Source organism: Choloepus didactylus, chromosome 18 (genome assembly GCF_015220235.1).
Source record: "Choloepus didactylus isolate mChoDid1 chromosome 18, mChoDid1.pri, whole genome shotgun sequence".
NCBI lineage: Eukaryota > Metazoa > Chordata > Mammalia > Pilosa > Megalonychidae > Choloepus > Choloepus didactylus.
This window is the reverse complement of record NC_051324.1, coordinates 19,693,122-19,720,544: the sequence shown is the minus strand read 5'-3', so window position 1 is coordinate 19,720,544 and position 27,423 is coordinate 19,693,122. Positions and strand designations below refer to the sequence as shown.

General features: G+C 48.4%; 1 protein-coding gene across 5 annotated transcripts in view; it reads right to left on the bottom strand.

Moving 5' to 3' along the window:
• LOC119513611 (NACHT, LRR and PYD domains-containing protein 1-like) overlaps positions 1-27,423 on the bottom strand; it is a 47,310-nt gene that overhangs the window by 2,231 nt on the left and 17,656 nt on the right. For 4 of the 5 annotated variants that reach the window (XM_037808975.1, XM_037808973.1, XM_037808974.1 and 1 more), the window contains 9 exons: positions 25,703-25,873; positions 17,859-18,029; positions 17,109-17,198; positions 14,672-14,763; positions 13,932-14,094; positions 12,394-12,617; positions 4,955-5,214; positions 4,266-4,391; positions 953-1,094 (listed from right to left, as the gene is read on the bottom strand). In XM_037808975.1, the coding sequence (XP_037664903.1) occupies positions 953-1,094; positions 4,266-4,391; positions 4,955-5,214; positions 12,394-12,617; positions 13,932-14,094; positions 14,672-14,763; positions 17,109-17,198; positions 17,859-18,029; positions 25,703-25,873 (1,439 nt within the window). Of the gene's footprint in view, positions 1-952; positions 1,095-4,264; positions 4,392-4,922; positions 5,215-12,393; positions 12,618-13,931; positions 14,095-14,671; positions 14,764-17,108; positions 17,199-17,858; positions 18,030-25,702; positions 25,874-27,423 lie in introns of those variants that run through there. The other variant, XM_037808977.1, reaches the window with a different exon arrangement.

Here is a 27,423-nt window from a genome sequence, read left to right as displayed (position 1 = left end):
GAGAAGGAGTTGGACTTCTGTGAGTTCCACGGAACACATTTAAGACTGATAGGAAGAAGAAATTGGCTTAGTGTGAAGGAAAAGAATAATATTGCTACTAGTTATTGAGACATGTACCTACATCATTTTACTTAATCTTTCCAACAATCCTGCAAATTAGGCATAAAAACCCCCATTTTACAGATGAGGAACCAAAGCTCAAACAAGGTTAGTGCTTTCCCACAGTTACATAGCAAGCAAAAGTAAGTGCCAGAGTGGGATTCAAACCCATGTCTGAGGTTGTGACTTGGTTAGTTCTCTATGTGTGGTTGACTGAAGTCGAGAAGGAGTAAAGCCCTTCCTCTTTCCATCACACTGTGCAGCCTATTTGGAGCAGCTCAGGAGGCAACTCCATCATATTTCAACTGCTGACAAGGGCTGGTCATGGCTGGAAAGAGTATTTAGGGAATTTTGGCTCTTGGAGGTAGTGGTGCTAGACTATGAGAGTGTAGGTTTCTTACATGCCTGAAGGTTTATTATTTGATTCCCTCTTGAGAATATCTGAATGATACTGGTGGGAGTATCTGATGTTGCCAAAGTTGGCTTAATCCACCCAACTGTGTAATCAAGTTCTTATTCTTTCATATCATATCCAGGCTATCACGAGAGACTTTGCCAAAGGCCTTAACCACTCTGTCAAAATTTTGGGAAGTCAAAATCTGTTAATTCCAGTTCAGCATGTTGATAACATGCTATATGGGAAAGAGCATGGGGGTTGGAGTCAGATTGACTTAAATTCAAATTCTGATCAGACCAGCTGTTATATAATTTGAAAAAGTCACTTAAACTCTCTGGATTTTTTCTTCTCATTTGTAAATTGTGATAATACAAACTGCCTCCCTGACAAGCACACACATACTTTTACTGACTTTCTCCCACTTTTTGAGACCGCTGGACTTGACCTGGCTTTTACCTGCTTTCACCAAGGCCTCCCATACCATAGTTCCATTTTTCTTGTCTTTCACTTGAAGCCTGATCCCTGATCCCAAGTGGCCAACATAGAACTCAGAGAAGAGCTGGGATTCTCCAGGGCTCCGATAGCAGAGTTCCAGTTCCTGAAGAAAGAAAGAGTCATCATGTGAGAAGTCACCATTCATCCTGCACGTAATGTCTTTTCCCACATGACACCTTCTTGGCCCTCCTAGTAATGCCCCAACCCCACAGGGACACTTTGATTATCTCCTGCACTGAAATCAATTGGTACCTTCAGATGCTGCTCTTTCCATAATTCCCCACGATCCTGATTCAGAAAGATGGAGACACAGCTGGGTACCACATGGATGAGTCAGGGCTCATCCTTAAAAGTAATGTTCACACATCCTAAATCAGATCCTTCTACCTCCATCGCCTCCATCTTGAACCCAAACCCTCATTTCTCCAGTCCAAAGATTGTCTTCTCAATGAATCATAAACTTGACCCATTTTCAGTCAACAGAAAATTTATATCCATCTTCTTCCCCAAATCACAATTCACAACTCTTAATTCCAACTGTGTTCCAAACATGCTCCTCTCCCAGTTTTCCCAAACTTTGTGAATGGCACCACCATCCACTGAGAATTTGGATTGCAAATTTAGGCATCACCCTTATTCCTTCCAATCTCTCCCCATATACAGCCAGTCCACCAAATCTATTGGCTCTACCTCCAAAATATATCCCCAATTCATCAACTTTTCTCCATCCCTACTGCTGTCTCTCTAGGCAAACCACCATCACCTCTTGCCTGGAGTATCTCAACAGCCTTTCTCCTCATCTGTCTGCTTCCATTCTTGCACCCTCATCTTTCATCCTCACCCAGCATCAGAGGCATATTTATGAAAATAAATGAGATCTTGCTGTTACCATGTTTAAGACCCTATGAGGCCTTGCCATTGCACTCGGGACAAAATCCAAACTCCACATCAGGGCTGATGGGACCAACAAGCCCCAGGAGACCTCTACCTCTTGCTGGACCCCATCTTCCTTCTCTCTTTGGCTACACTCACCAAGCTCTGCCATGCTGGCCTCTGTTTTGTCATCAGAAGGTGTCAAGCCCACACCCACCACTGTGTCTCTGCACACATTCCTTCTGCCCCTAAACGCTTTGCCACAGATCTCCACATCATTGTCCTTCTTGTCGTTGAGGTCTCAGCTCAAACACTACCTCCTCAGAGAGACTTTCCCCAATCACCCAGTTGAATGTCACCCATGTCCCTCTCCTACATGATCCTGTTGTCTTCTTCACAGCACTTTGTGGTACTTGGCCACTATGTCTTGAGATTACAGCCCACCAGGTTGTAATCTTCCCAAGGGCAGTGTTTCGTGTGTCTTGTTCACTGAACTATCCCCAGTGCTGAAGACAGCACAGACTTGGCACCTGGTAAATATTTGTGAAATGGCTGAATTGTGTCTCTCATCTCTTGTTAACAACTAACACAGCAGTACAACTCCAAGGTATTGATCCTTGGATTCATGTTTCCCAACTCAAAAGATATACATCCCTTCTTCTTCCCTACTGGTCATCTAGCCATCTGGAGAATTAAACAAAGGAGTCTTAGGAACCTTCCAGAAGCCACTGACTTCAGAGATGAACAGCTTCTGCCCAAGATGATGTAACATGGTTAATTTTCTGATTCTTGTTGCCTTTTTCTCTCCTTTTATTCCTACTAGTAATCTTGCCTATCATTCCTCTTTGACACCCTCTAACATACTAATATTGTCTCCCTTATCTTTATTCTATTATTTCTGATTCACTCTGGTCTTCTTTTACCACTTAAGGAAAAACAAAACTCTATGATATATTTTTCCCAGACCATAGCTACTGCTCTGAATTTAACCAATTGATGGTTCTATTACCCCCACCTGACCCTGCAGACAAAATTTAATAGCTAGCCAAAGGGGACTTCATAATATAGCAAATACTTTTAGTTGCAACTATATAAATACCACAGAACCAGTAGGACAATTTGTGACTAGGGGAAAATCAAGCCACCTGGCTTTCTAAAACAGACAAGCTGGATTCCAGACATGTTTTCATTGACTGAATTTCACAATCTAGGCCCCTGGTTTTGAGACTTGTTACAAAGACTAGTAGATACTATTTTTTAGTCATTTGTTTTTGATTCTGCCTTGTTACTGTTGGCCTTTGTATCCTGTCTAGAGTCCTAAAGGCTCCTGCACAACCATTGTCATGTCAGGTGGCTCAACAACTTATTTTGCAACAGAAGGAGAAAGAAGGATTAACCATGGTTCAACTAAGACTATGTCCAGTGGACACACCTCTGATCCTAATCAGTAGAATCTCAGCAATGGTGAAGATCTGGATACCATGAATAATGTCCAGTGGCCCAACTTCAACTGCCTTGGCTGAATGGGGAGACAGAGGAAGAAAGAAAGAAAGAAAGAAAGAGAGATAGAGAGAGAGAGAGAGAGAGAGAGAGAGAGAGAGAGAGAGAGAGAGAGAGAGAGAGAGAGAGAGAGAGAGAGAGAGGAGAGAGAGAAAGAGAGAAAGAAAGAAGCAGCTCCTGACACTGAGGAACTGGTCTGATCCTCATAGCTAGACCTCAAATTTATTACAAACTGAGCTGATAACTCATCTTATCAACTTATAACTTATAGCTAATCTATGCTGTTTTCCATTGGGCATACACAATCTCACAGAAAATCCACTTTAGACAAGGTCGCTGTGTAACCCACACAATAGCAAACATCTACCATTTGGTACTACTTCTTCAGCAATTCCAGCTTTATCCTCACTTTAGTCTGCCCTCCCTATAGATAAGACTTGTTGAGATTCCCAGTCATAGGGGTTGCCCCTGCTTTCTGACAATACCCAATCTGCAGCAAATCTGTGCTTCCATAGACCTGCCCCCAAATTACACAACCAAGATCCAAATCACATGATATGTTCTTTCTAACACCCTCCTACTGAGATACCCCACTGGCTCCTCATGTATGAATTATCTCTCACTGCAAGATTAATAAACCCAACTACAAGTGTGTTCCTGCTGGTTGTTGACACCCTATAACTCAAACACTTCTCAGTGCCCCCAAGTCAAACCCCATTGTCCTCCCCATCCTGAATGTGATCGTCCCTCCTAACCTCTTTTCCCCCAGTCTTTGATACCTAAATCTCACTTGCTTTCTGCCCACCCCCAAATCATCCCATCCTTAGGAAAACTGTGAGACCTGCTCCACCTGGCATGACTGCTGGTCCCCTGGGGGTGGGGTGCACTCTGGGCTGCTCACCTCGGGGATTATTTCCAGCTTCCCTGGACCACACACAGTGTATCGAGAGCCCATGAAGAGTGGGGTCAGTGGGGGCGGCTTGAGTATTCGCACAAACTGGAACTTCTTTTCTTCATCATCTATGGCCTGAGGAACATGCAGAGCAATGATTAAAGGGTAGGGAGGGGGTGCCTGGCAGCGCAGCGATTCCGCCCTATGGAGTCTGGTCTGAATAAGGTGAAATGTGTTTCGGTGTATTTGTGTGGGTGGAGGGGGCTGTACCATCCCTGCATCCTTGTCCCCCTGTGCACTGATATGCAGAGAGCCCCCCACTGGGCCCTAGCTTTATGCAGGGTCCGGCTGCACAGAATAGGGTGGGAACAGGGTCTTTGGTAGAGAAGAAGAGAGAATGGGGGAAAAGGCTAGAATTCAGAGCATGGAGGACTCCCATCCTTTGACTCTTGGAATGAGACTGCCAAAGGCCATCCAGAAATCAGCAATGGAGGTGTGAACTCAATCTGGGGAGACCTTTGGGAACCAGGAGACCAGTCCATGGCTGAGCAGCAGGAAGACTCTACACTCACCAAGGACCCACTAATATGAGGCCAATCCCTATTCCTAATTCAGGAACCATCTAGGGGGCTCTTTGGCTGCACCTCATGTTTGCCATCAGCCCACCTTGGCCTGGCCCTTCTGGCTCTCAGCATCACCTTCTGAATGGTGCAGTCACTGGGGATCAGGTAGAGGTGGAAGGAGACTTCCTCAGGACGGGGGTGATGGTAGAGCAACACGGTGGAGGTGATGGGTATGCGCAGGGCAGCATGGATCACTCTCAGGAGAACTCCCATGGGGGAGAAGCTGGGGCTTTCCAGGACGATGTAAGAGGGCTCCACCCTAGCTGGCTTCTCCAGGAGCATCCCCTCTTCCTTAAAGTGGGCCACTTGGAACAGAGAGATGTCCACATGGCCTCCTGTCAAATAATGGATTCAAGAGTCATGGATTGAGTGCCCTCACTGGGTCAGGCTCTGGCTGGGGCAGTGGGATCCCAGGATTTAGGCTCAGCAGCATTCCTGGGAGAACTTACTATTGGGGATGGGGCACTCCTGGGCTCAGGGCCTTTGGAGGCTGCAAGAGATACTGTCTATAGGGTGGAAGCACCACAAGAGCCCCCTTGGGCCTGGCCATACACATCTAGGTTCCTACACAGGTCCAGACCCTGGCTCTGGGGCTGGGAAAGATGCTGAATCTGTGGTTCCCTGTGCTGTCCTGGACTCCGTAACAGCGAGGGGCTGTTGAGTGATACTGGCAGGTCTGATTTCAGGCAGATAGAGAACAAGGAGGTAGGGACAGTGGGAAAATGGAGTGACCAAGGGAACTGTCCATTTATCAAGTATTTGGCACCTGCGATTCAAACCCTTCTTTTGGGGAAGAACCCCTCCTCCCCCTTTGTGTGGGTCTTGGCAGGGCACAAGTCGGGGCTCCCACTCAGGAGAGTGCTACTCCCTGACTAAATGGACACTCCTCACCAGGACCTCTAGAGATGGTGAAGCAAGGATGAAAAACCAGAGATTACTTTGGCAGCAGCAGTGGGGTCAAAAGTCCAGCAGCCACCATGGCAAGGAGGGTCCTGGCATGGACCTGGGCATGGAACCCAGTGGCTGTGTCTGCAGCAGAGGCCTCTCCTTGGCTGTGTCCTTAGCTTTTCAGCCTCCTTTGGTCACTGCCTTGATTTTTATTTTTTTTTTTCCAGTCTGGTTACCTAACCTTTTGTTAAGTCTATGAGCTACTCAACAGTCTTCCAGTATATTCCTTTCTGCCTACATCAGCCAGAATTTGTTTCTTTGTTTGCAGCCAAGAACTCTGGCCAATGCACCAGGTGGGGACTTTGAAGCCACAAGAGACAGCTTGAGGAGCGAAGGATGGTAGTGGGAGACATAATGGACTCAAGGTAGGGGTCGTGGCTCCATCCTGCAGCACAGATGGTTCCTGGGCATCGCAGAGGGGTCCAGCAAGTCAGAAAAAGCCTTTAGTCTGTGTAGGCACTGGTCAGAATATTGCAGAGTGATGTTGATACCAGAAGGGACCATGGAGTCCAAGACTTAAGTTTTCTTGTTTACTAACTGTTATTACTGTATGAAAAATAATGTAACAGCAGTGCACATGGTCTGAAAGAAGGAGAAAGAATTCACATATGAGCTCACTAATCAGACACTGCAACTACTACTTCTTCCCCTTTTCCGTTATAGCCTTTCTTTGCGGGAACACATTTTCATGTTTCCATTGCAGTGCATGTAATTTTGTGTCCCGCTTTTTCTTTGTCAGTTTAAATTGCCACAAGCATCTGTTACCTTCCTAATGACTGCATATGATTTCTGCTACTGGACACATTATCCTATAATGAATCATTTGCCTCTTGTTTCAGCCTCTTGTTCCAATGGGTCACCATGATAAACAGCACTGCAATGCATATATTTCTGCAGAGAGTTTTGCTATTTCCCTTGGGTTACTGCATTGGAATTAGTAAGCACCAAGGGATGTGAAAAGTGCAAGAAAGGACAAGAATATTGTTGTGGCTTGCCGTGTTTTGCCAATTTGCTTCTCAAAAAAGATAGTGCTGGTTTGCTTGAGCTTGTTAAGTGGACTGATCTCATCTCACCCTCTAGGGCAACAGAACTTCCTCATTTGTCAGATAGGGGAACTGAAATCCTGAAGGGGAAAGCAGTTTTCCCAAGGTCACCAGCCAGCACCAGCACCGGCACCAGATCCTTGCACTTCCATCACGGCTCCCGGCTCTGTGTCAACCTAATTGTAGCTGCATTCTGGAAGGTGCTGTGCGGCTTCCTGCTGGGGTGACCAACTGTGCCAGTCAGCCTGGGACAGAGTGGGTTCCCAGGATGCAGGGCTTTCAGGGCTAAAACCAGGACAGCCCCAGGCAAACCGAGATGAGCTGGTCACTCTACTTCTTGCACAGACTGTAGCAGAATCACTTTCTCCAAACCTGTTGCTTAATAGTATAATTGTGCTGGTAGATTGGAGAGAGAAAAGAAGCAACAGAGAAGACTCTAAACTGAAAGGGAAGAAGCTTGAGTGGTGACTGGGGCATGTATCACTAACAGAAAGTCCAGGTCCTTCTCCCTGGAGGTGCCTGTGGCTGGTCTCATTAGAAATGTTCAGAACAACCTGTCACGGGCTAGGAGTGTCTCCGCGGCAGGGTCTGGGGCTGAGGTTCTAGCATCCCTTTATTAAACAAAGTTTATTGAGCTCTGTGGACCAGGCAGCATGGCCACTGCAATTGTGAAGCCCACAGCCCAATAGGGAAGACAGAGCCAACTGAATAGTGACCCAAAGCCTAACAAGTTCTGTGACAGGGAGGCCTGTGGTAGCTCCTGCCCCCCTAACCCAGAAGCCTGGGGGCTCCTCTCCTGCAGACCCTGCTCTTGGGCCTGTGGTCTGACACTGCGGCCCTGCCCTCCCTGCCCAGGATCCTCTGCACCTTCCAGGCTCAAGTGAGCTGTCGAGGAGTAAAGTCACTTTCCCACCCAAAGCGGGATGCCAGGATCCACACCTCATGAAGGTGGGGGTGCTGGAGGGCAATACAGCAGCGTGGTTAATAATAGAGGCTGCCAGTGTGAGTTCAGCTCCTGGGAAAAGCCTCTGTAGTACAAGACTGTGCCCGCCCATGATGTTAAAGCACCTGGAGTGGCACGGGTTACCTGCTACTGTTGGGGATAAAATGCAGCTTGACTAACTCCAGCAGGACCTGACTGTTGGGTTCTTTCTGTTTCTTCCTTGGGCAACCCTCAGTGTCTGGGCAAATCTTTTAAAGATACATTTTGCTGAACCTGAGGAGTTTCAGGCCTCTCTGTTGAACAATTCAGAAGGTGTTGGTTCCAGAGAGCAGATGGTTTTGAGGTGTGTGTGCTATCTCTGTGGTTCCTGGCACTGTGGTCCTAGTCAGCTTCGGGGACAAGAGGGATGGAGTGGGCAGAACTGGAGAATGAGCCCCTGGAGGTGGTCATATAAAGACTCTTGTTCCCAGTGGGGAGAACAGAAAGAAGGTTCCAGAAAAAAGTTGCATCGACCCACCTTCCTGGAGGGAGGATGTGTGGAGAGCAGGGACCTGTGTGAGCTGAAGGAGGTGGGCAGTGAGTGGGGAAGGAGCCAGAATGGCAGGTCCAGCTCCTTGGGCATGCCACCTGTGCAGTTACATGGGGGCCCTGTGCTCAGAAGTTGCCCCATGCTTGGGATTTAATGTTTTGCTATTGCCATCTTGAATAAGGGGTCCCACATTTTCTTCTTTGCACTGGGCCCCACAGATGATGTAGCTGGTCCTGCAGGAAGGTGAGGTCTGCTGGACCCTGGGGTGAAGCTAAGATGTTGAAAGCTCTATGTTCTATCTAGTATGAAAAGATCCACCATGGAAAATTAAAACTTGATGGAGAACTTAAGCTGTGGGTGCAAAACCTAAGTTAGGGAGTGAGGTCGTGGTTTCCAGGACAATCAACAGCTGCAGCCCAGAGGACAGGCAGTGGGAATTCCAGGAAGGGGCCCTGCTTGACACCAGGGCTTGGTTTCCTGGGCCATGCGCAGGCACCACGAGCTAAAAGCAGCCTTTGTACATTTTGCCTCTTGCTCTGCCTGCAGAATCTAAAGGGACTAAGTCCTATGCAGCCATAGGGCGAGGCACAGAATGTGCTAGGGAGGCTGGCAGGACATGGGCTTTGGTAGGCCTGGGCTGGGGCTGGGGGTGGGTTGAAATCCCAGGTCTGGAGATGGGTCTTCATCTTTCTGAGCTTCAATTTCCTCATTGGCACACTGCAGGGAAACAGCAGGACCTAACTTGCAGGGTCATTATGAATGCTGAGAGGATACTGCCTTGCATGGTGCTTGGCACGGAGTGCGCAGTAAATATTCACAAACGCCATTGGCCATGTCCCAGGCACCTTCATAGGGAAGTGCCACCTACTCGGTGGTTCACCCCTGTCCATATAGGGCCTTCAGTCTGACCGGCTCGAGCTGGACTCCTGTGGTCTCTTTCTTGGGCACATCCCTTTCCCAGGCTCACAGATGGCCATAAAGGCTGACTAGGATATGGCTGGGGTCTTCCCCAGCGGGAGGGGCTGCTTGCCCACCTGTGAGAGGGGGTGTGGGAGGAGGCCTGGGAGCAGGAGCCAAAGGCAGACCTGGTCTCCTGGGCCTGTTGGTGCTTCGTGGCTCCAGGTTTTTTCCCTGGAACACCCGACATACAGTAGGAATGGCAGTGCAGCCCCAAGTACCCCAGGCCATGGGCAGACAAAGACTCTGGGCACAGGCAGAGTGACAGCAGAGTTGGACCCACTGACTCCTTTGGCCAAGCCCCTCTCTCCCTGGGCCAAGGTCTTGCATTGTGGAAGGGGCAGAATGGGTGCTATAGCCATTACTCTGTAGATGGCCAGGCAGGGAAAAATAACTTCTCCCAGCTTGTTGTCTGCTCCATCCCCCCAACTTCTTCTCATACGAATGGGCCTCTGCAGCCCCCAGGACTCATCTTACCCCTCCCTCTTTCATCCCCTGCTTTATTCTGGAATCTTCCCTATTGAATGCTTGCATGATCCCATTTGTCAGACCAGGTACCCCGGGACTCTTGAGGCTCCTAAATCTTTCCCCACTGCCTCCATCTCTGCTAGGATCCTACAGCTTTCCCCTTGGTTCTGGCCTCCATTTCCCCTGTCCCCCAGGCTCTCTGCCTGAGAGCTTGAATTGTGTGTAGCTTGAATTATTTCCTGAGCTTCTGCAACCTCAATAAATAAGACTTTCCTGGTCCTGGGTGCTGGATAATTCCTTGCTTTTTAACTTTCTCATTCCATTTTTTCCTTTCTCCTGGTGTGTAAATTATTATTCTTAACATTTGTTCTTTGATTGATTCCCTTAATATTTTTAATGTGCATACTTAAAGTTTAAAGTTAGTCAGTACTTTTGCCTAGAGGAGATATTAAATATATTTAACTACTGGGACAGCACTATAAATTAATATGTAAATCAGTATATAAATAAAAAATTATCCTGTTATTATCTAATTAAACTGCACCTATTATGAAAGTGCTTACAACTAATTTAAATGGTAACATATATTGTTTATCAAATCATTCATCAATGAAATGAAACCCTTGCCTGAGTCACGATTTGACATGGAGAATTGCACTGGATTATTTTGAAGTCTTTCCAGTTAAATTGATAGACATTAGGTCCCTGGCACCCAACATTGGCTGGGTTTGCACCTGATGTAATTTGGCCAGATCTGGAGAGGCTGCACCACCATCCCTGTCATCAACACTGCTCCAGAGACCTCTGTCCTGCTGCCTGGTAGGCTCTGATCCTCCTAAACTCCCCTGGGCCAGCCTGGAGCAATACTGTCTCAGCCACCCCGTCCCAGCCTGCACCACACCAGGCCCTGTTACCTGCCTCTGTGGCCAACATGGGATGACATTGTTATGTAATTTGTGGTCTCAATAAGTAGGAAGGCTTTCAGAAGCATTTCAGTGTTTTAACAGCCTGGAGCATGACTGAATGTCAGCCCTTTCTTCACCATCCTGAGCTGTACAAAGATCTTAGACTTTTGGACATTCTTATTTGCTGTTATTATTGATACGTTAGTTCTTTCTCTCTCTCTCTTTACTCCCCACACAACACACATTATTATTGTTGCCTTATCAAGTCAATGTTTTGTTAGGTTTACCCACACATGTATCAGTGTCTTTGCTAATCACATCATCTTGTACCTGAGACCTTCCATATAATTTTCCTTTTGTCTAAAGTGCATACTTTAGAATTTCTTTCAGGAAGGATTTGGAAAACTCTTTTGGTTTTAGTTAGTTTTAAAATGTCTATTTTACCTCCTTAAATCATATTTCTTGGAGTTTACAATTCTTCGTTGAGATTTATTTTATCCATACATTGAAGATACCATTCCATTGTCTTTTGCCTTCCATTGTTGCTCTTCAAAAGTCAGTCATCAGCCTAATTGCAGTACCTTTCTAGGTAATCTGTCTTTCTGGTTGCTGTCAAGATCTTGCTTTAGACTTGGTATTCTGTAATTTCACTATAATGGGTCTAGTGCAGGTTTTTGTTTTCTCTCCTGGTTTGGATTATCAGGATGTCTGATTCTGAGAAGTTATCTCTTTCAGGAATTTTGGAAATTTCTTGGCTATTGTCTTTTCTAATATTACATCTTCTCTATTCTCCCTAACATATCCTTCTGCAATCAGTTAAATGAATGTTAGGTTTTCTCACACTATCATCCATGTCACTCTATCTTTTTTTCATATTTTCTGTCAATTTTATTTGTTTCCAAATTTGTTTTATCATTTTTAATGGTTTCTTGCTTCTTGCTTATATTTTAAAGACTATATATATAGTTAAGCATATGAAACATACTTATTTTATGTTCTTGTTTTATAATTCCAATGTCTAAAGTTGTTATGGGAGTCATCCTGGTGCCCTTAGTTGCTGCTGGCTCTCACTTATGGTGCCTTGTTTACTGTTTGTGAAATTTTTGACCATGGGCCTGTGCTTTAGAACTTAAGCTGTGGGAAGTCTTTGGAGGCAAGAGAGGTCTGGATAACTACAACCCTTTATAACCATATCTCCAACTGGGAAGTCCCTTTTTTATGGCTCCAGTTCTCCACTGGACTCTGGTGACACTGTTTCTTCTTGCTTGTAGTAATAGTAATGGCTTCTCGTTGTTGCTAGTCCCTGGGTATTCCAACCATCCTTGTCAGTTCACTTAGCCTTACTTTGCAAATGGTCCTGTCTTTGAAAAGTCTCCCCAAACATCTCATCTGTTTCATGCAGGGACCTTGACTGATACAATCTATATAAATAGAACTTAATAAATGTTAGTTATTATTGTTACTGAGGAGATAACTTTCTATTTAGGGAGACTTGCAAGTAAGCTCAAGTGAAATTAATTTGAGGCTGGGAGACAAATCCTTCAAAAAAGATATGTTTAGAGCACAGTGGAAAGAGGGAAAACCTGTTTCTACTTCCATAGCCTTCTCTCAGTCTTTCAGTGAAGCCACAAAGCTCCTCCCCTAGGGCACTGTCATCCTATAGCCCTTTCAGGCCCACTATTGCTTCCACCCACCCCCTCACCCTTCTCCCTCTTGCTTACCTTCCAGAACCACAAAGTGAGGGAGATGCACAGCTGCCACAGCTCCTGGCTCAGCCTTGATGTCAAACAGAGGTCCTGCAACCATCCAGCTGTGCTGCAGGCCTATCCCTTTCAGCAACTGCTTCCATGCACAGAACTCAATCTCAAGGGTCACTGCCCATCGCACCACAAAGCAGAGGCCCGTGTTGGGCCAGTAGTAGGAGCCGGCCACAGGGAAGTGCACTCTGGGAAGAACAGGGAGAGGCAGACACTAAGTTAGTCTACACAGACTCACTGAACTTCTGTGCTAGACCCTGCACTGGGCACTGCAGATACAGTAGAGGGGCAAGAAGCCCAGACTTTGCAGTCAGACAGATGTGGGTTTGAGTCCTGACTCCTCAAATTTCTGACTGTGGATTCCTGAGCAAGTCATTTAACCTCAGGAACTCAGTTTCCTCATCTGTAAATGGGGATCACGATAGCACGTATCCCGTAGGACTGTGAGTTATAAGTGAAGGAATGCATGCTGACAGTTTCTTAATATATATTGGGGAGTGGTCAGTTGTTTCTGTTATGATGATGATGATGAAATAGGCAAGCATTTTTTCTTTTTAATTAAGGGGCCATTTACTACTAAGTAAAACAGGCTATAAACCAATCTCAACAATAATCCTTTGGACCTGAAAGTATACTTTACAGAGATTGTAAGTGACTTCCAATTTCCCCATCAGGAAAATCAAATCTCCCCAAATCTTCCAATCTGGTAAATGACGGGGAACCTGTATGCCGGCTTCTGTGGATCTAAGCTGAGAGTGATATTATCTCCCAGCTGAGACAATGTCTGTGACAGTGTTTGGTGAATGGTAATGTGTCATATAAATAAATACCCAGGACCATGATTATGATTATAGTCATTTATTAATTATCATTAGTATGGTACTTAGCCCATAGCACTAATAAAGGAGGAGCATATGAATTTTAAATGAGATGCAGATGAGGTTTAAGGACATAGCAAATCAAATACAATGAAAGGACCTTGTTTGGATCCTGAATAGAACAAACAAACTGCTAGAAGATAAATGAGCAAATGTGAATATGGACTGGGTAGTAGATGATGTGAAGGACACCAATTTTGTCAGATGTAATAGTGCCATAGTGGATATGGAAGATAACTTCTTTATTTTTATTTTTTGAAATGCATAATAAAATATTTAAAGATAAATTTTTTTTTATCTGGATGTCTTGGCTATAAAATAGAACAACAACAAAAGAAGGGGAGGATGAATAGTTGAAACCAGTCTGGCAAAATGGTTGGCAAAGCTGGATAAGGAGTAAATGGAAGTTTCCTGTACTCTATTTTGTGTATATTTGGAAATATTCATAGCAGAACAATTTTTTTTTTACTTGTTAAAAGCAGTAGCTCAGCTCTGACCCTGCCTGCTTGCTTGGCAAGGGGTGGGGGCATTGGAGAAGAGTGAAGTGCTGACTATGAGGCCCAGTATGGGGAAAGTGGGGTAGAGGAGGCCAGCTTGGGGAGCAGGCAGAGCTCCCTCACTCACCGGTATAGGCTCTTCTCCTTGTCGACCACTTGGGTGGCCACAGGCCCTGTGGGGCCCCAGAAGTCATCTTCAGTTGCCAGTGGCTCCATGTGCAGGTCCTTGGGAAGGGTGGAACCAGGCACCCAGTGGGGCTCCACATGTGCTACTTGTGGCGACTGTCCCTCTGGAACAGGTGAGGCAGTGGGCACTCCGGGTTCTCCTGCCTGTTCTCCCCCAGCCCCCATGCAGTTGGACAGAGGGGTCCTTCCAAGGCTGGAGCCTGCCTGAACCATGGCAGGGAGCAAATCTGCAGCCTCTTTCTTGTGCCTGGGGCCCAGCTCCAACTGCCCCTGGCCCCAGCCTCTACCCACCTCCCCTTCCCACAAGTCCAGAAGCGTTGCTCTTCCCAGGTGAGCAGGTTGAGAGAGGAACGTGGTTCAAAAGATGGATGGGCAGAGATGGAAAGGTGATTCACAGGCCTCAGCAGATAAGAACGGACCTTGGGCGACTGGGCCCTGGTTCAGAGTCTGATCCATGCCACAGCTGTTCTGGAGAGGAGCAGCGCCAGCCTCTGAGGCTGGGAGAGAGGGAAGCAGAAGCCCCACCAGGTTCAGGAGCAGAAGCTCCCACGTGGGGTGGGACCCAGCTATCTCCTCTTCATGCCAGAGGCAGGGGGATGGATGGGATGACCTTCCACAGCCGCCCCCTCCCACCCATCCCTCTCCAGTTGTGATGCTGCCAGCCTGGCCTCTTCAAACTACCTGATTCTGATCTCTGCCGCTTGAGTGAGGACACGCTACGTTCCATCTGGCTCCCATCTGAGTCCTCGTTAGGAATTGCCACATTTTGCTTCCTAAAAACAGAGTTGTTCGTTGCCCCTGAGAACTTGGAGGGGGCTGAGGCTGTCTACATGAGATCCCCACCTCAATATTCACTCATTTGAATGTAAACCCATGATCCCCCCATGCCGGCCTCTCCTTAGTCCCTGCCTCGGTGATGATTCCCCATCCACCCAGCCAGACCAGGGACACCATCCTTGGCTCCTCCCTCTCCCACCCTGAGAGCTGATCCACCATCTTGGCGCTACCTCAAAATAGCCCTCCTTTTATCTGCTTCTCTCCCCCACCATGGCCTCTACCCCGGTCCCAAGCCTAGTCATCAGAGATCTGGGCCTGGACCACTGCCTGCTCCTTTGAAAGGTTTCTCTGCTTCTATTCTTGTCCATCTCCAGTCCATTTTCTACACAGCAGCTGATTTTAAAATCTGAATCTGGCACGTGGCTTTGTTTAAAAGCACCCCCATTGCTTTTAAGGTTAAGACTGAAAGTTCTTAACGTGGTCCAAAAGGCCTTGCCTTGCCCCGTCAACCCTCCAGCCCCACCTGTGTCTCCCTCCTCCTGCTCACTGACCCCTAGACCAGGGGTTCTCAAACTTGGTGTGCTTAAAAATCACCTGGATGGCTGGCGAAAACAGATTCCTGGCCCCACTCCTAGGGATTCTGGTTCAGCAGGTCTGGGGAGGGGCCTGGGAAGTTGCATTTCTAATGAGCTACCAGGTGATGGGGTGATGCTGACAGTGCCAGTCCATGAACCACACTTTGAGTAGCACAGCTCCAGACCCCTGGCCTCCTCCCAGTTTCTCAAAGGAGCTAAGCTCTTTCCTCCATCAGAGCCTCTGCCTCTGCCTGGACTCAACCCTCTCGTGGCCCAGCTAACCCCTTCCACTTGTCTGAGCTCAGCTCAGCTTCTTGGCAGGGTCAATGGGTTTGTCAATGAACTCACTGGCCCCAGCTATAACTGTACAGGCTCCTGGGATAACTCATTTGTGCCCATTTTCCCACTGGACCAAGCTCCTGGAGGCTGGGGCTGTCTGACTGGTTCATGCTGTATACTCAGAGCCCTCTACAGTGCCTGGCACACAGTGGGTCTGTGGGAAATGTTTGCTCAATGAACGAATGAATCCTCCTAGGCCTAGGAGCCCTTTCCCTTCCATTTTAGGTGAGACACAGAAACTGGGAACTTGGGGACAGGCGGTGAGATGTACTTCACAGTCCCAGGCTGAAATGGACCTAACTGGGAAAGTATGGGGATCCTAGGGGGATCTGCAGGGATGGGGTGGGGGATCAACTTTCCTGCCCCTGGGCTCCACCTTCAAGCCTGAGGTGTGTGTGTGTGTGTGTGTGTGTGTGTGTCATGTGTGCATGTGATGTGTGTGTGCAGTGTATGCACGTGAGGTGTATGTACGGTGCGTGCACATGAGGTGTGTGCATGGCATGCATGATGTGTGCATGGTGTGTGTGTGATGTGGTGTATGCATGTGTGATGTGTGTGTGCACCTATGATGTGTGCACATGGGGTGTGTATGTGGTGTGTGTCGTGTATGCACGTGAGGTGTATATGTGGTGTGTGCACTTGTGTGTGCATGGTGTGTGTGGTTAGTATGGTGTGTGCACATGTGATATGTGTGTGCATCTGTGGTGTGTGCATGTGTGGTATGTGTGTGTGTGGTGTGTGCATGGTGTGTGTATGTGGTGTGTGTGGTGTGTGCATATGGGGTGTGTGTGGGCATGTGATGTGTGGTGCTTGGTGTGTGTGTGTGGTGAATGTAGTGTGTGCACATGTGTGTGTGCACATGGAGTGTATGTATGTGGTGTGTGTGGTGTGTGCACGTGGGGTGTGTGCATGTGGTGCTTGGTGCATATGTGTGGTGTGTATGTGTGTGGTGCATCTGTGGTATGTGCACGTGGGATGTGTGTGTGATATTTGGTGCCTGTGGGGTGTGCGCATGGTGTGTGCCATGATGGTAGTCTTTTTCCCAAGACACTCTCTATGTCTTTGTCTCTCCTTTGTGGCCACTTCTTTCCATTTTCCAAACCATCCTTGTTCTTCATTGAACAAACATGTACCTGCACCCACCCTATCAAGCTTCGCAGGCACAGAGGATTCATTCATTCATTCACTCACTCACTGTATTGGTTCACCTCCTTATTCATCTCAATGGAAGGGTTAAGCCGAGGAATGACATGACTGTATTTGCACTAAACAAACATAAAAGCAAATCCCACTCCAGCTGCTATGCTCACTCTAGGAAGCTTGGTCTCTCCCTGGCTCTGTCTCTCCCCCACCCCTAGTCTCTTTCCCGACCTCCTGGGTCTGGACCAGCCGGGGTCAGCTGGAGGGAGTTCAGGTCCGGCCCTTACCATCTGCTGAGGACACACAGCTGAGGCTTCTCTTCCTTCAGGGCCCTCAGCTCCCGGCTCACCTCCTCGCTCCAAGGGATCTGGCCCAGTCTGCAAGCACAAGGAAGCCTCGTTCCCCCAGGACCCCTCAACAATCCCAAGGTCCACAGGGCCCAGGGCCCTGGAAACCAGGCTCTCAGAGGGAGACTGGGGTGAGGATGTTCACTGGGGAGTGTTCTGGGGTCAACATCAGTGGAAGGGAAGGGAGGGAAGCAGGGCTGGGCTGAGGGAGGCCTCGGCCCGCTCTCAGAGGGTCCTGAAGCTTTCAGGGATGACCCTTCAGAGCTGTCCAGAGTTGGGATGAGGGGACTGGCCTCTATACCCCACCATGGATCAGTCTTTGGATTCAGGCCACTCCAAGGAGGGGACTCTCGGAGAAGATGGCTGTCTTGGGCAGAGGCCATCCCTGTATGGCTGCCAGCAGCCGGGGGATCCGTCCTCACTCCTGAAGGGGGATCTGGGTGGTGGTGCTCAGCACCGTCGCATACATTTTATTTAATTCCAACACATGAGGTGGATATTGCGTTCCCATTGCACAGACGAAGAAACCAAGTCTCGGAGAAGACACACAGCATAAGTGGGTAGAGTCAACCCAGGCTGACTCTGCATTTCACTACCCCCTTTCCTTCCCCTGCCAATTGCACAGCACCCCCTTCCCCTTCCCCTGTCCCCTGCCCTGCTCTCCACCCAGGAGGGACCCACAGGCCTTACCGCAGGCTCTTGAGATTGCAGGTGGGGTGCCTCAGCCCCTGGAAGAGCAGCCCCAGGCCCAGGCCTCCCAGGTCGTTCTGCTGCAGGTCCAGCTCCACCAGGCTGGGGCTGGCACTGAGCGCAGAGGCCAGATCCTGGCAGCAGCTGGAAGTAAGGCCACAGCCAGCTAGCCTGCAGGAGAGAAGCACATGGGCCCCCATCATTGTCCCGAGGGCTCCCTCCATTGGGTACCTGGGGCTCCATCACCCATCCTGGTAGCTGTGGTCCTTTGGGGTCCTGGGGTGATCATTAATGAAGAGAACAACTTGCCTAGCTTGCAGAAACCTGGGCGATTTTAATTCCACATCTGCAGCTAAGGAGCCCCCCTTCTCCCTCCCGTGCAATTTACGTGCATCCTGCCCACTCACCATAGCAGCCTTGGATGAGTAATTTGCCCAGTGTTCCCCTCTATACTTGTGTCTAATTGTCAACCATATTGGCCTTTGTCTATCATAAATGCCCAGAGTCAGCTGGCTTGGGGTCTTATGGTGGGTTTCAATATTCTGGGCATTTATAGTACAGGAGGGAAAAATAAAGTGAGCTCTCATTATAAGAACAAGAGTTGAGGGAGTGGATGGTGGCTTCAGACAGAATTGAGGGCCCATCCTCAGCTCCCCACTTAGGTATTAGGGTCTGGGATATGTGATGTTCCTGGACAAAGCTACAGGTTTTCAGCCCATGGTGCCTCCTCCAGGGATTAACTCCATGTCTCTCGTGGTTGAACTGCAGGTTTGAAGAAACCATGGCAGGGGCCAGCTGGCTGCTGGGCCCGGGGACAGGCCTGAGCTCTGTGAGGTCTGGGATGGTATGGGTCCTCACCTTTTAGGGGCTGAGGGTCATAGGGAGCCGGAGGGATGGCTCATCCCAGAGGAGAAGTGGTGGGGGAGGGGCGGGCCTGTACAGGGATCTCCTGCTAAAGACTCCTCGCCCTAATGTGCAACCCCCCCTGCCCCCCCAGCCCCAGTTCTGCAGAATCGTGTTCACAGAGCTACTTTGGGCAGGATCTGACATTAGGGGGTGGGGATGAGGCTTACTGTGGCCCATTTGATCTCGATTGTATCTCTAGAAAAGTACAATCTCCTTAGAGGGCAAAATTAACAATGCACATACCCTCCACCTAGCACTCCTACTTTTCAGAATTTAGCCTACGGATAATTCCCTGTCTTTAAAGATGCACGTAGGAGGATGTAAACTGCCTCAGTTTACTATGGCAAAGACTGGAAGTAAACCAAATGCCCATCAGTAGGGGACTGATTAAATAAATGATGCTACATCATGTAGTGAAATAGATGCAGCCATTAAAAAGAAAGAAGCAGCTTATTATGTACTGATGTGGGATCATGTCCAAGATATATTTGTAAATGATAAAGCATGGGCAGGGCATTGTTTGTGGTATATTATCATTTATGTAAGATGAGGGCTGAGCGTATGCCATATGCTGTTTATCTGGAGATCCTCTGCCCTGCTTCTGCCACTTTGGCTCCCACAGCTTGGTCTGCTCAGCAACCGGCAGAAAGGCCAGGCCCGAATGCCTTCATCTGCAGACCAAGCTGACACCTAAAGGTCTTGGCTAAGACAGGGGCCAGGGAAAGGAGAAACCAGACTTTGACCCGAGAGCTGGCTTCAAACCTGGGTGCTGCTGCTTCCTAGCAATGCGACTTCGGGACTCTCTGGGACTCAATTTGTCATCTGTAGATGTGGTGAGGATTCAAGATTAGAGAGTTCCTCCCTCCCAGGGATCACAGACCCCTGGTATTGGAAGGGGATCCCAGTCGGCGACCCTTCTTGTCCCTCCTCCCATCTGCCTCCTTGCTCAGGATTACTGGATGGGGAATGAGGTGATGGCCCAGTGAGGGCAGTGGTGTGGACTTGGGCAGAAGGGGTGGGGTGGAGTGCAAGGTCCAGCGAGTGAACAAGGATCCCTCAGGGTGCAGGAAGAAACCAGAAGGAGACCCAGAGGGCAGCTCTCTGAGGGGGTGAGCAGAGATGTGTGTGTGTGCGTGTGTGTGTGTGTGTGTGTGTGTGTGTGTGTGTGTGTGTGTAGCCCAGGAGGGATGTGCAATCCACTCCTGTGTCTGTACAGCTGGGCCTGCCTCTGTCCCCTTGGATGGGGATGGAAGTGAGACTGAATTAAGGGGAACAGACCCCCAGGAGTCCTACTCTCTCTGACAGAGCACCTTCTCGAGGAGAAGGGCCTGTTGCTTGGCAGATGACGGCTGTGGGAACAGGCAGAGTGACAGCATACCTAGTAAACCGCAGAAATAGCCAAGAGTTCTAAGCACTTGACACTATTGTCCCATTAGTCCTCCCAATGAATTAGAGGCAGTAGGCACCCCCTTGCATCCATGCATGTTGCTAGTGCCCTCCCATCAAGAAGTGGAGTCTGTTTCTCTAACCCTAGAAGCTGGGCTTGGCCATCATGTGACTTGCTTTGATCAGTGGGATAATAGCAAATGTGACCCAGGCAGGGGCTCAGAAAGGGCTTGCACATTCATTGGGACCTGCCTTCTCTTGCTGCCCTTGGAGCCTCAAGGTCACCTACCTTCTTCAGTCTGGACTAGGATGAGCTTTCTCTTGGGCCAGTCCTGCCTGGCTGAGCTCTTGAGGTGCCCTGGCCCTCCCCTCCCCTTCTATTTGCTCCCACCACCACCTACTCCATGGTGGTAGGGTAGTCCCCTTCTCCTCCCTATGCCCACCCCCACAAGGCAGTATCAACCAGGGAGCAATCACTACAGTCGCTGGAGTGTGCAGCTTGGTGGCCTCAGCTCCTGGCAAAGGCTCTGAGCTCCAGCATCTGTTAGTGTGTTGAAGCTCAGCTCCAGCTCCATCAGGGTCTGGCTGGAGCTCAGCCCAGAGGTAGGGTCCTTGCAGCCCTCAGCTGTGAAGCTGCAGCTGGCCCACTGGTGGGAGACACACCCATGGCCTTGTGTTTACTCACCTGTTGATTCAAAAGACACCCACAAGCACCCATTGAGCATCTGCTCTGGGCCAGGCCTGTGGGCCAGTTGTAGGTCAATAAGCACCCCCACCCCTCGACTTCCCCAGGGCCTCAGAAATGCACTATCTGTTGGGAGAACAGACATAGAAACCAATAACAAGTCAGTTTTCAGATCTCTTTTCATCAAAACCCTCTGATGGTTTACCACCTCACTCAGAGTAAAAGCCATGGTCCTCACCCTGGCTTCCAGGCCCTTGGCAGCCTGGGTCCTTGTCACCTCTGTCTCATCTTATATCTCTCTAAACTCTATCATCACTGGCCTCCTCGCTGTTCCTTGAATACCCCAGGCATGGTTGTACCTCAGGGACTGGACCATGCTTCTTGCCAGATATCTCGTGGCTTGTTCCCTCACCTTCTTCAGCTCTTTGCACAAAAGTCACCTTGGTAGAGCCTAGCCTCACCACCATCCTTATTTCAAATTGCACCTCCACCCACCTCTAGCCTCTGTTCCCCTTACTGCTTTACTTTTCTCTATAGTCCCTATCACATACAATATATTTTATATACTTAGTTGGCTTTTTGTCCCCTCCCAACCTCCAGAGTATAAGCTCCATGAGAAAGCAGCTTTGTCTGTCTGTTTTTTGGCAGTGCCCAGAGCAGTATCTGGCACATAGTGGGCACTAAATAGGTGAATGAATGTGTGAAATAGTGTCAAAGGAGGTACAAGTCAGGTGTAAGCGAGGGCACAGGAATGAGTGATTGATTTTGGCAAGAGGACGGGAGAATGGGGAAGGAGGGGGGACCCATGAGGTGTGCACTGAAAGAGTAGGAGTTTGCCAAGAAGAGAGGGAGGGCGGGGACTTTCCAGGCTGGTAGGACAGATGTGTAATCACTGCACATTCTCAGTTGAGCCATGGTGGCATCAAGGCTACATGAGGGAAGATGAAATTTGAGGGTAATGCTAGAAAAATATTGTGCCAGTTTGGATGTATTATGTCCCCCAAAATGACATGTTCTTTGATGCAATCTTGTGGGGGCAGATGTACTAGTGTTGATTAGGTTGGAATCCTTTGGATTGGGTGTTTCCATGGAGACGTGACTCAATCAAATGTGAGTGAAATGTTTGGATAATTTCCATGGAGGTGTTACCCCACCCATTCAGGGTGGGTGTTAATTGGATCACCGGAGTCATATAAAGGAGTTCACAGACAGAGGACCTCAGAGCAACTGACAGTGACATTTTGAAGAGGAGCTGCAGCTAAAAGAGGACAGAACACCCCAAGAGCAACATTTTGGAGAACGCCATTTTGAAACTCAGCCTGGGAGCAAGCAGATGCCAGCCATGTGCCTTCTGAGTTAACAGAGGATTTCCGGATGCCAATGGCCATCCTCCAGTGAAGGTACCCTATTGTTGATGCCTTACCTTGGACACTTTATGTCTTAAGACTGTAACTTTGTAACCAAATGTACACCTTTTTATAAAAGCCAATCCACGTCTGGTATTTTGCATTCTGGCAGCATTAGCAAACCGGAACAAATATCAAGATAGTAGTAGGTCTCAAAGGTCATTATAAGATGTTTGGACCTTATCCAGGCAGCAGTGGAAGCTCTTGAGTGGGGCTATGGTCCCTGCATGGACTTCCCTCCTCACTCCTGCCCAGGGACCCCTGCCACCCTCTGTCCCTGGTGGGGGGCCTGGTGGCCACCACCCCATGCTGGTCTGGCAGTGTGATGGAGCATTTGGTGGGCAACTTGGTGGGCGCAAGCTTCTTCTCCACCCCTGAGGCAGGTAGTTGTGTGTCTGCCCTGGTTTGGGGTGGTGGGTCCCTGGGAAGGGAAGATGCCTGGGGTGACTTCTCCACCCCCGTGGGGGGTGGTGTGAGGGAGTGGTGGTGGTGGAAGGGGAACTGCGGTGTCTGGAGAGCCATGTGCTGCCGATGGAGGCACTGGTAGGGATGGGGCATTGGAGGTGATTGCGGGGCCTTTGGCACATCGCACGAGGAGGAAGGAGGTGGAAGGTGGTTCTCAGGCACTTTTGTGGTTGGATGTCAGAAATGCCCCCCTCAAATCCCTGTCTCTCCATGTGCTCACTGGCCTGCCTTTCCCTCCCCTCCACCCCTCATTTTTTCTAGCTTCCTTCTGGACTTCTTACCCAGCTTGGAATCCAAGCTCAGTCATATCAAAGACATGTCCTTCCACTGGGGGTCCTTCAAGGGTGCTCTTGGTCTTTGTTTTTTTCTCCCTAGACATTGTCTGTCTTCCTTCTTGGCTCCCAATCCTTAGCTGCAGAGAGTGGCCTGAGAAAGCCAGGGATCCAGGAGGCAGATGTCCCTACAGACATGGCTCTGTGCCCCTCCCTGTCACATCTCACAGCTGAGGGCTTACCTCCCCAAAGGCTGTCCCTTCCTGGCTGATGGGTTCCACCTTCCTGGCCCATTGCATTTCCTGCTGGTAGACTCACCCATCTTCATGTCTCTCACATGGCTTTATTCATCCCCAGATGACTCATGGTTACTGGCTGGGCTAGGCAGACAATCCTCCCTTCCTCAACTAAGGTTGATTGGCATCTGGCTTCAGAAAAGAGGCTTGAGGCCATGAGTGAGGGAATGTAGGGGCTGGTAAAGGGTCCAGGCTCTGAAGCCAGGCAGACCTGACTTCAAACCTTGCCTCTGTTGGTTACCAGTTGAAGACGGGGGACTTATCAGTTTACTCATCTATGATATGGATTTGCCGTGCCTATTGCACAAGGTGGTTGCAAGGTTCAAAGAAGATAATGCATGCCAAGTACTCAGAACAGTGCCTGGCACATGGTTAGTTGTTAGTGGTTGACTAGTGCTGCTGCTGTGGGTCTGCCCAACCTTAACTTCCTAAATCTCTCCCCTCCCTCAGCTGCCTGCATTTTCACATCATCTTTCTCATTCCCTTCTGTCCCAGAGGAGGTCAGGGCTCTTGCCTTGGGTGTCTTTGAGCCTATGTCCTCCTACCTCTTCCCTGACTTTGCTCTTCCTGGCATTCTCTCTTTCAGATTGCCAGCTTCACTTCTACCACAACTTCTCCTTTGTGTATATGATATGCTCAATTTTATATGCCCACAAAAGACAAAACATGCAGGTTTTACTGGGTGATATGGATTATTGTGCTGATGCCTAAACGCAGTCCCTACTTTTTTAAAGGTTTCAATTATTGATGATTTACAAAGAAACATTTATTTGCATGGCTAGCTTAATCACTGAGTCAATGATAAACTACTGTTTATAAAATTTCCTGTAGCCAAGTTTTAAAAATGTGTTATATTCTTAAATGGTTGACTCGTATTGATCTAACACATTTAAAATCCTAAATTTGAACTGTGAAAAAAACCCAAAACAAACCCACCCCAGAATTCTTGATTCTAGCCTATTCAAAATATTTCCTATTTAGCAGGAGAAATCCAATCACTTGTTAGAACTTTGCTTGGGGATCTCAGGTAGTCTTCGTCAAAGGGCAGTTAAGCAGTAGACTCTTCCATGCACAGTCAACATTTTTAGAGAGGGAAGTGTTCACCTCTGCCTGATCCAGGGTTGGGTCAACTTGGGAAACCCTCTCTTCTGATGATACTATCCCAGTGAGCCCTCACTCCTCAGGCTCCAGCTTCCCTGACTGGAAGGTGGTGTCAGGGCTGGGCCTCCCACTCCCCAGGGTCCTGCGCATTCTCCCACTTCTACTTATGTGAAATTTGGGCAAGTCAGTTAACCTCCCTGAGCCTCAGTTCTTACCATCAGAACAATGGAGATAATTATCCCGGCTTTGCCATTGTCACAGGCTGTTTTGAAGGGTCAAGAAGATAATGGATAGGGAGACACTTCGGAAATTGTGAAGTTCTATACCAATGTAAGGGGGTACATTTTAGCATCTTCCTATTAGGGTCTGAAGTTTGAGGTAGGATTAGGATTTCTGAGTGTCATTCAAAAGCTTTTCCTACTACTGTGGAGGTTTTGGAAGCAGTTTTAGGAGAGAGTGTACCAGCCTCATGTGGATAAGAAGGCTATAACACAAGGCTGGCTTTGTTTCCTTATTCTGTCTGGTTTTCCTCCCGCCTCCCTAGCTGCTCCTTCTCAGTTTTCTCTGTTGGCTTTTCTTTGCTATGCCCTTCTCCATCTCCACTGCCAACTCTGTAGTCCAAGCTATCACATCTCTTTCAGAAACAATTGCAATTTTATTTAGTCCAACCTATCACAGGAACTATTACAGTGTTTGTACTGACTGGTTCCCATTTCTACTTTGGAAATAGGAATTTGATCTCCTCAGCATTCTGCCCCAAATCCTATCACATTTGGGAAAAAACCCAAATCCCAATATGGCCCACAAGGTCCCACCAGATCTGGCTCCTCTTGACCTCCGTAGCCCCATCTCATCCTTTGCTCTCTATCCTCCAGCCACACTGGCCTGCTCTCAATTCCTTGAATGCCCCACCTCCTTCCAGCCACAGGGCCTTTGTATGTGCTGTTCTGTCTCCCTGAGACTTTCTTCTCTCTTGCTTCACTTAGTTAACTCCTCCTTATTCAGATCTCCTTCAAGACTCACTACGTCAAGGAAGTTTTCACCACTGGATCCCTTATCTGGGATTGTAATTACATGTTCATTAGTGTGGTTCCTCAATTAATGTCAGTGGCTTGCAAACTCTATGGGGAAAGAATCCTGTCTGTGTTTCTTTACCAAAGAAGCTCTGGCACCTGGCACAGTACATGGCCAGACAGGGACTCATGGCCAGAGAGAGACTGAATGAATATTTGTCGAATACAAAGACCAAATTCCCATGCTTTGCTCAGCATCCATCTTGGCTCTCCTGCCCATCCCTGCTTCAGAGCAGAACCCAGGCCCAACTCACCGCAGGTTCTCCAGGTGGCAATGAGGGCATCTGAGGGCCTCACAAAGAGCCTGCACTGCAGAGCGGCTCAGGGAGTTTCCACTCAGGTCCAGTTCCTGCAGGCTCCCGATGACCCCAAGAATGGAGAAGAGAATCTTCCATCGGGCATCAGTAATTGGGACCCCCATGAACCTGAGGGTGGGAGAGAGGGACAGGAGAGGTGTGACTTGTGTGCACGAGCCTGATGTGCAATGGGCGGTGCCATCTCCATGGTGGTGGACCAGCCTCCCTGACCTCCCCTGCACCCCGCCAATTTCCTGATGCTCTTTATTCTACCACAGCCCCTTGCCACACTGTTCTGAAATATTTGTTTTGTGTGTTTGTTTCTTTCTCTATCTGGGAGTTCCTTGAAGGCAGGGCAGATTTGTTCATGTTTTTTGTCCTTGTGTCCAGCACAGGACTTGGCACAAGGAGGAACTCGGTGATTCACACAGCCTCCTTTCAGTGTGGGCACATCTGTCTGCCTTTGCACAGTCCTTAAAGATTCTCAGTGCCCAGAAAGGGAAGGTGGAGAAGGGAGGTAGAACAGCTGTGAAGGTGGTTTGAGGATGACTTTCTGATGGGAAAATTGTACTTGATCATTTGGGTTGGCTCGTACGGGACCCTAGCCCCTTCCAAGGACAGCAAAGGCACAGAGAGGGTCCACAGAAGGCAGTTGTTTCCCTAAGGGGGAACATTTGAAACCCAAAGTGGGAGAGAATGATGGCTTCGTTGGGGAGCACCTCGTATAATTTCCACCCACTACTTTCTCACTTTTCACACACTTCTTCAGGGGTGTCATCTCCTTCTAGAACTTCAACTACCCAAACTCCATACCAAGTTTCAAACTGGTATCTCTATTTTCTTGCCAGATATCTCCATCTCGATCCTCAGACCTAATAAGTCCTCAGACCTAATAAGTACCCAAATGTCCCCAACTCAATTTATCTTTCCTCCAAGATTATGGAGCAACAGAGAGGTAAGGAGCAGAGGCTCTGGATTCAGCCGCCTGCAATGAATTCTACTTTCCTGTGCCTCACTCAGGCTCCTTAGCTGTAATATGAGCTGTACCTACTACAAAATATACCAACTGCAGAGGGTTTTGTGAAGATTACAAGATATTACAGACTGTCCCAAAAATCTTAGTTCAAGTTTTTTTCAAAGTGTACAATCAATGGCTTTTAGTATATTCACAGAGTTGTGCATTTGTGCCAGTTTGGATGTATTGTGTCCCCCCCCAAACGCCATGTTCTTTGATGCAATCTTGTGGGAGCAGACGTATTAGTGTTGATTAGGTTGGAATCCTTTGATTGAGTGTTTCCATAGAGATGTGACTCAATCAACTGTGGACAAGACCTTTGAATTATTGCCATGGAGATATGGACCCTACCCATTCAGAGTGGGTCTTGATTTAATCACTGGAGTCCTATAAAAGAGCTCAGGCAGAAGGAGCTCAGTGCTGCAGCCAAGAGAGACATTTTGAAGATAGCTATTGAAAGTAGACTTTTGCTACTCCAGAGTTTGCCTGGGAGAAACTAAGAGATCACCCCCAGATGCCTACAGAGAAATGTCCTGGGAGAAAGCCATTTTGAAACAACCTGGGAGCAAAGGGAGAAGATGCCAGCCATGTGCCTTCCCAGACAACAGAAGTGTTCCAGATGCCATTGGCCACTCTTCTGTGAAGGTAACCTATTGTTGATGCC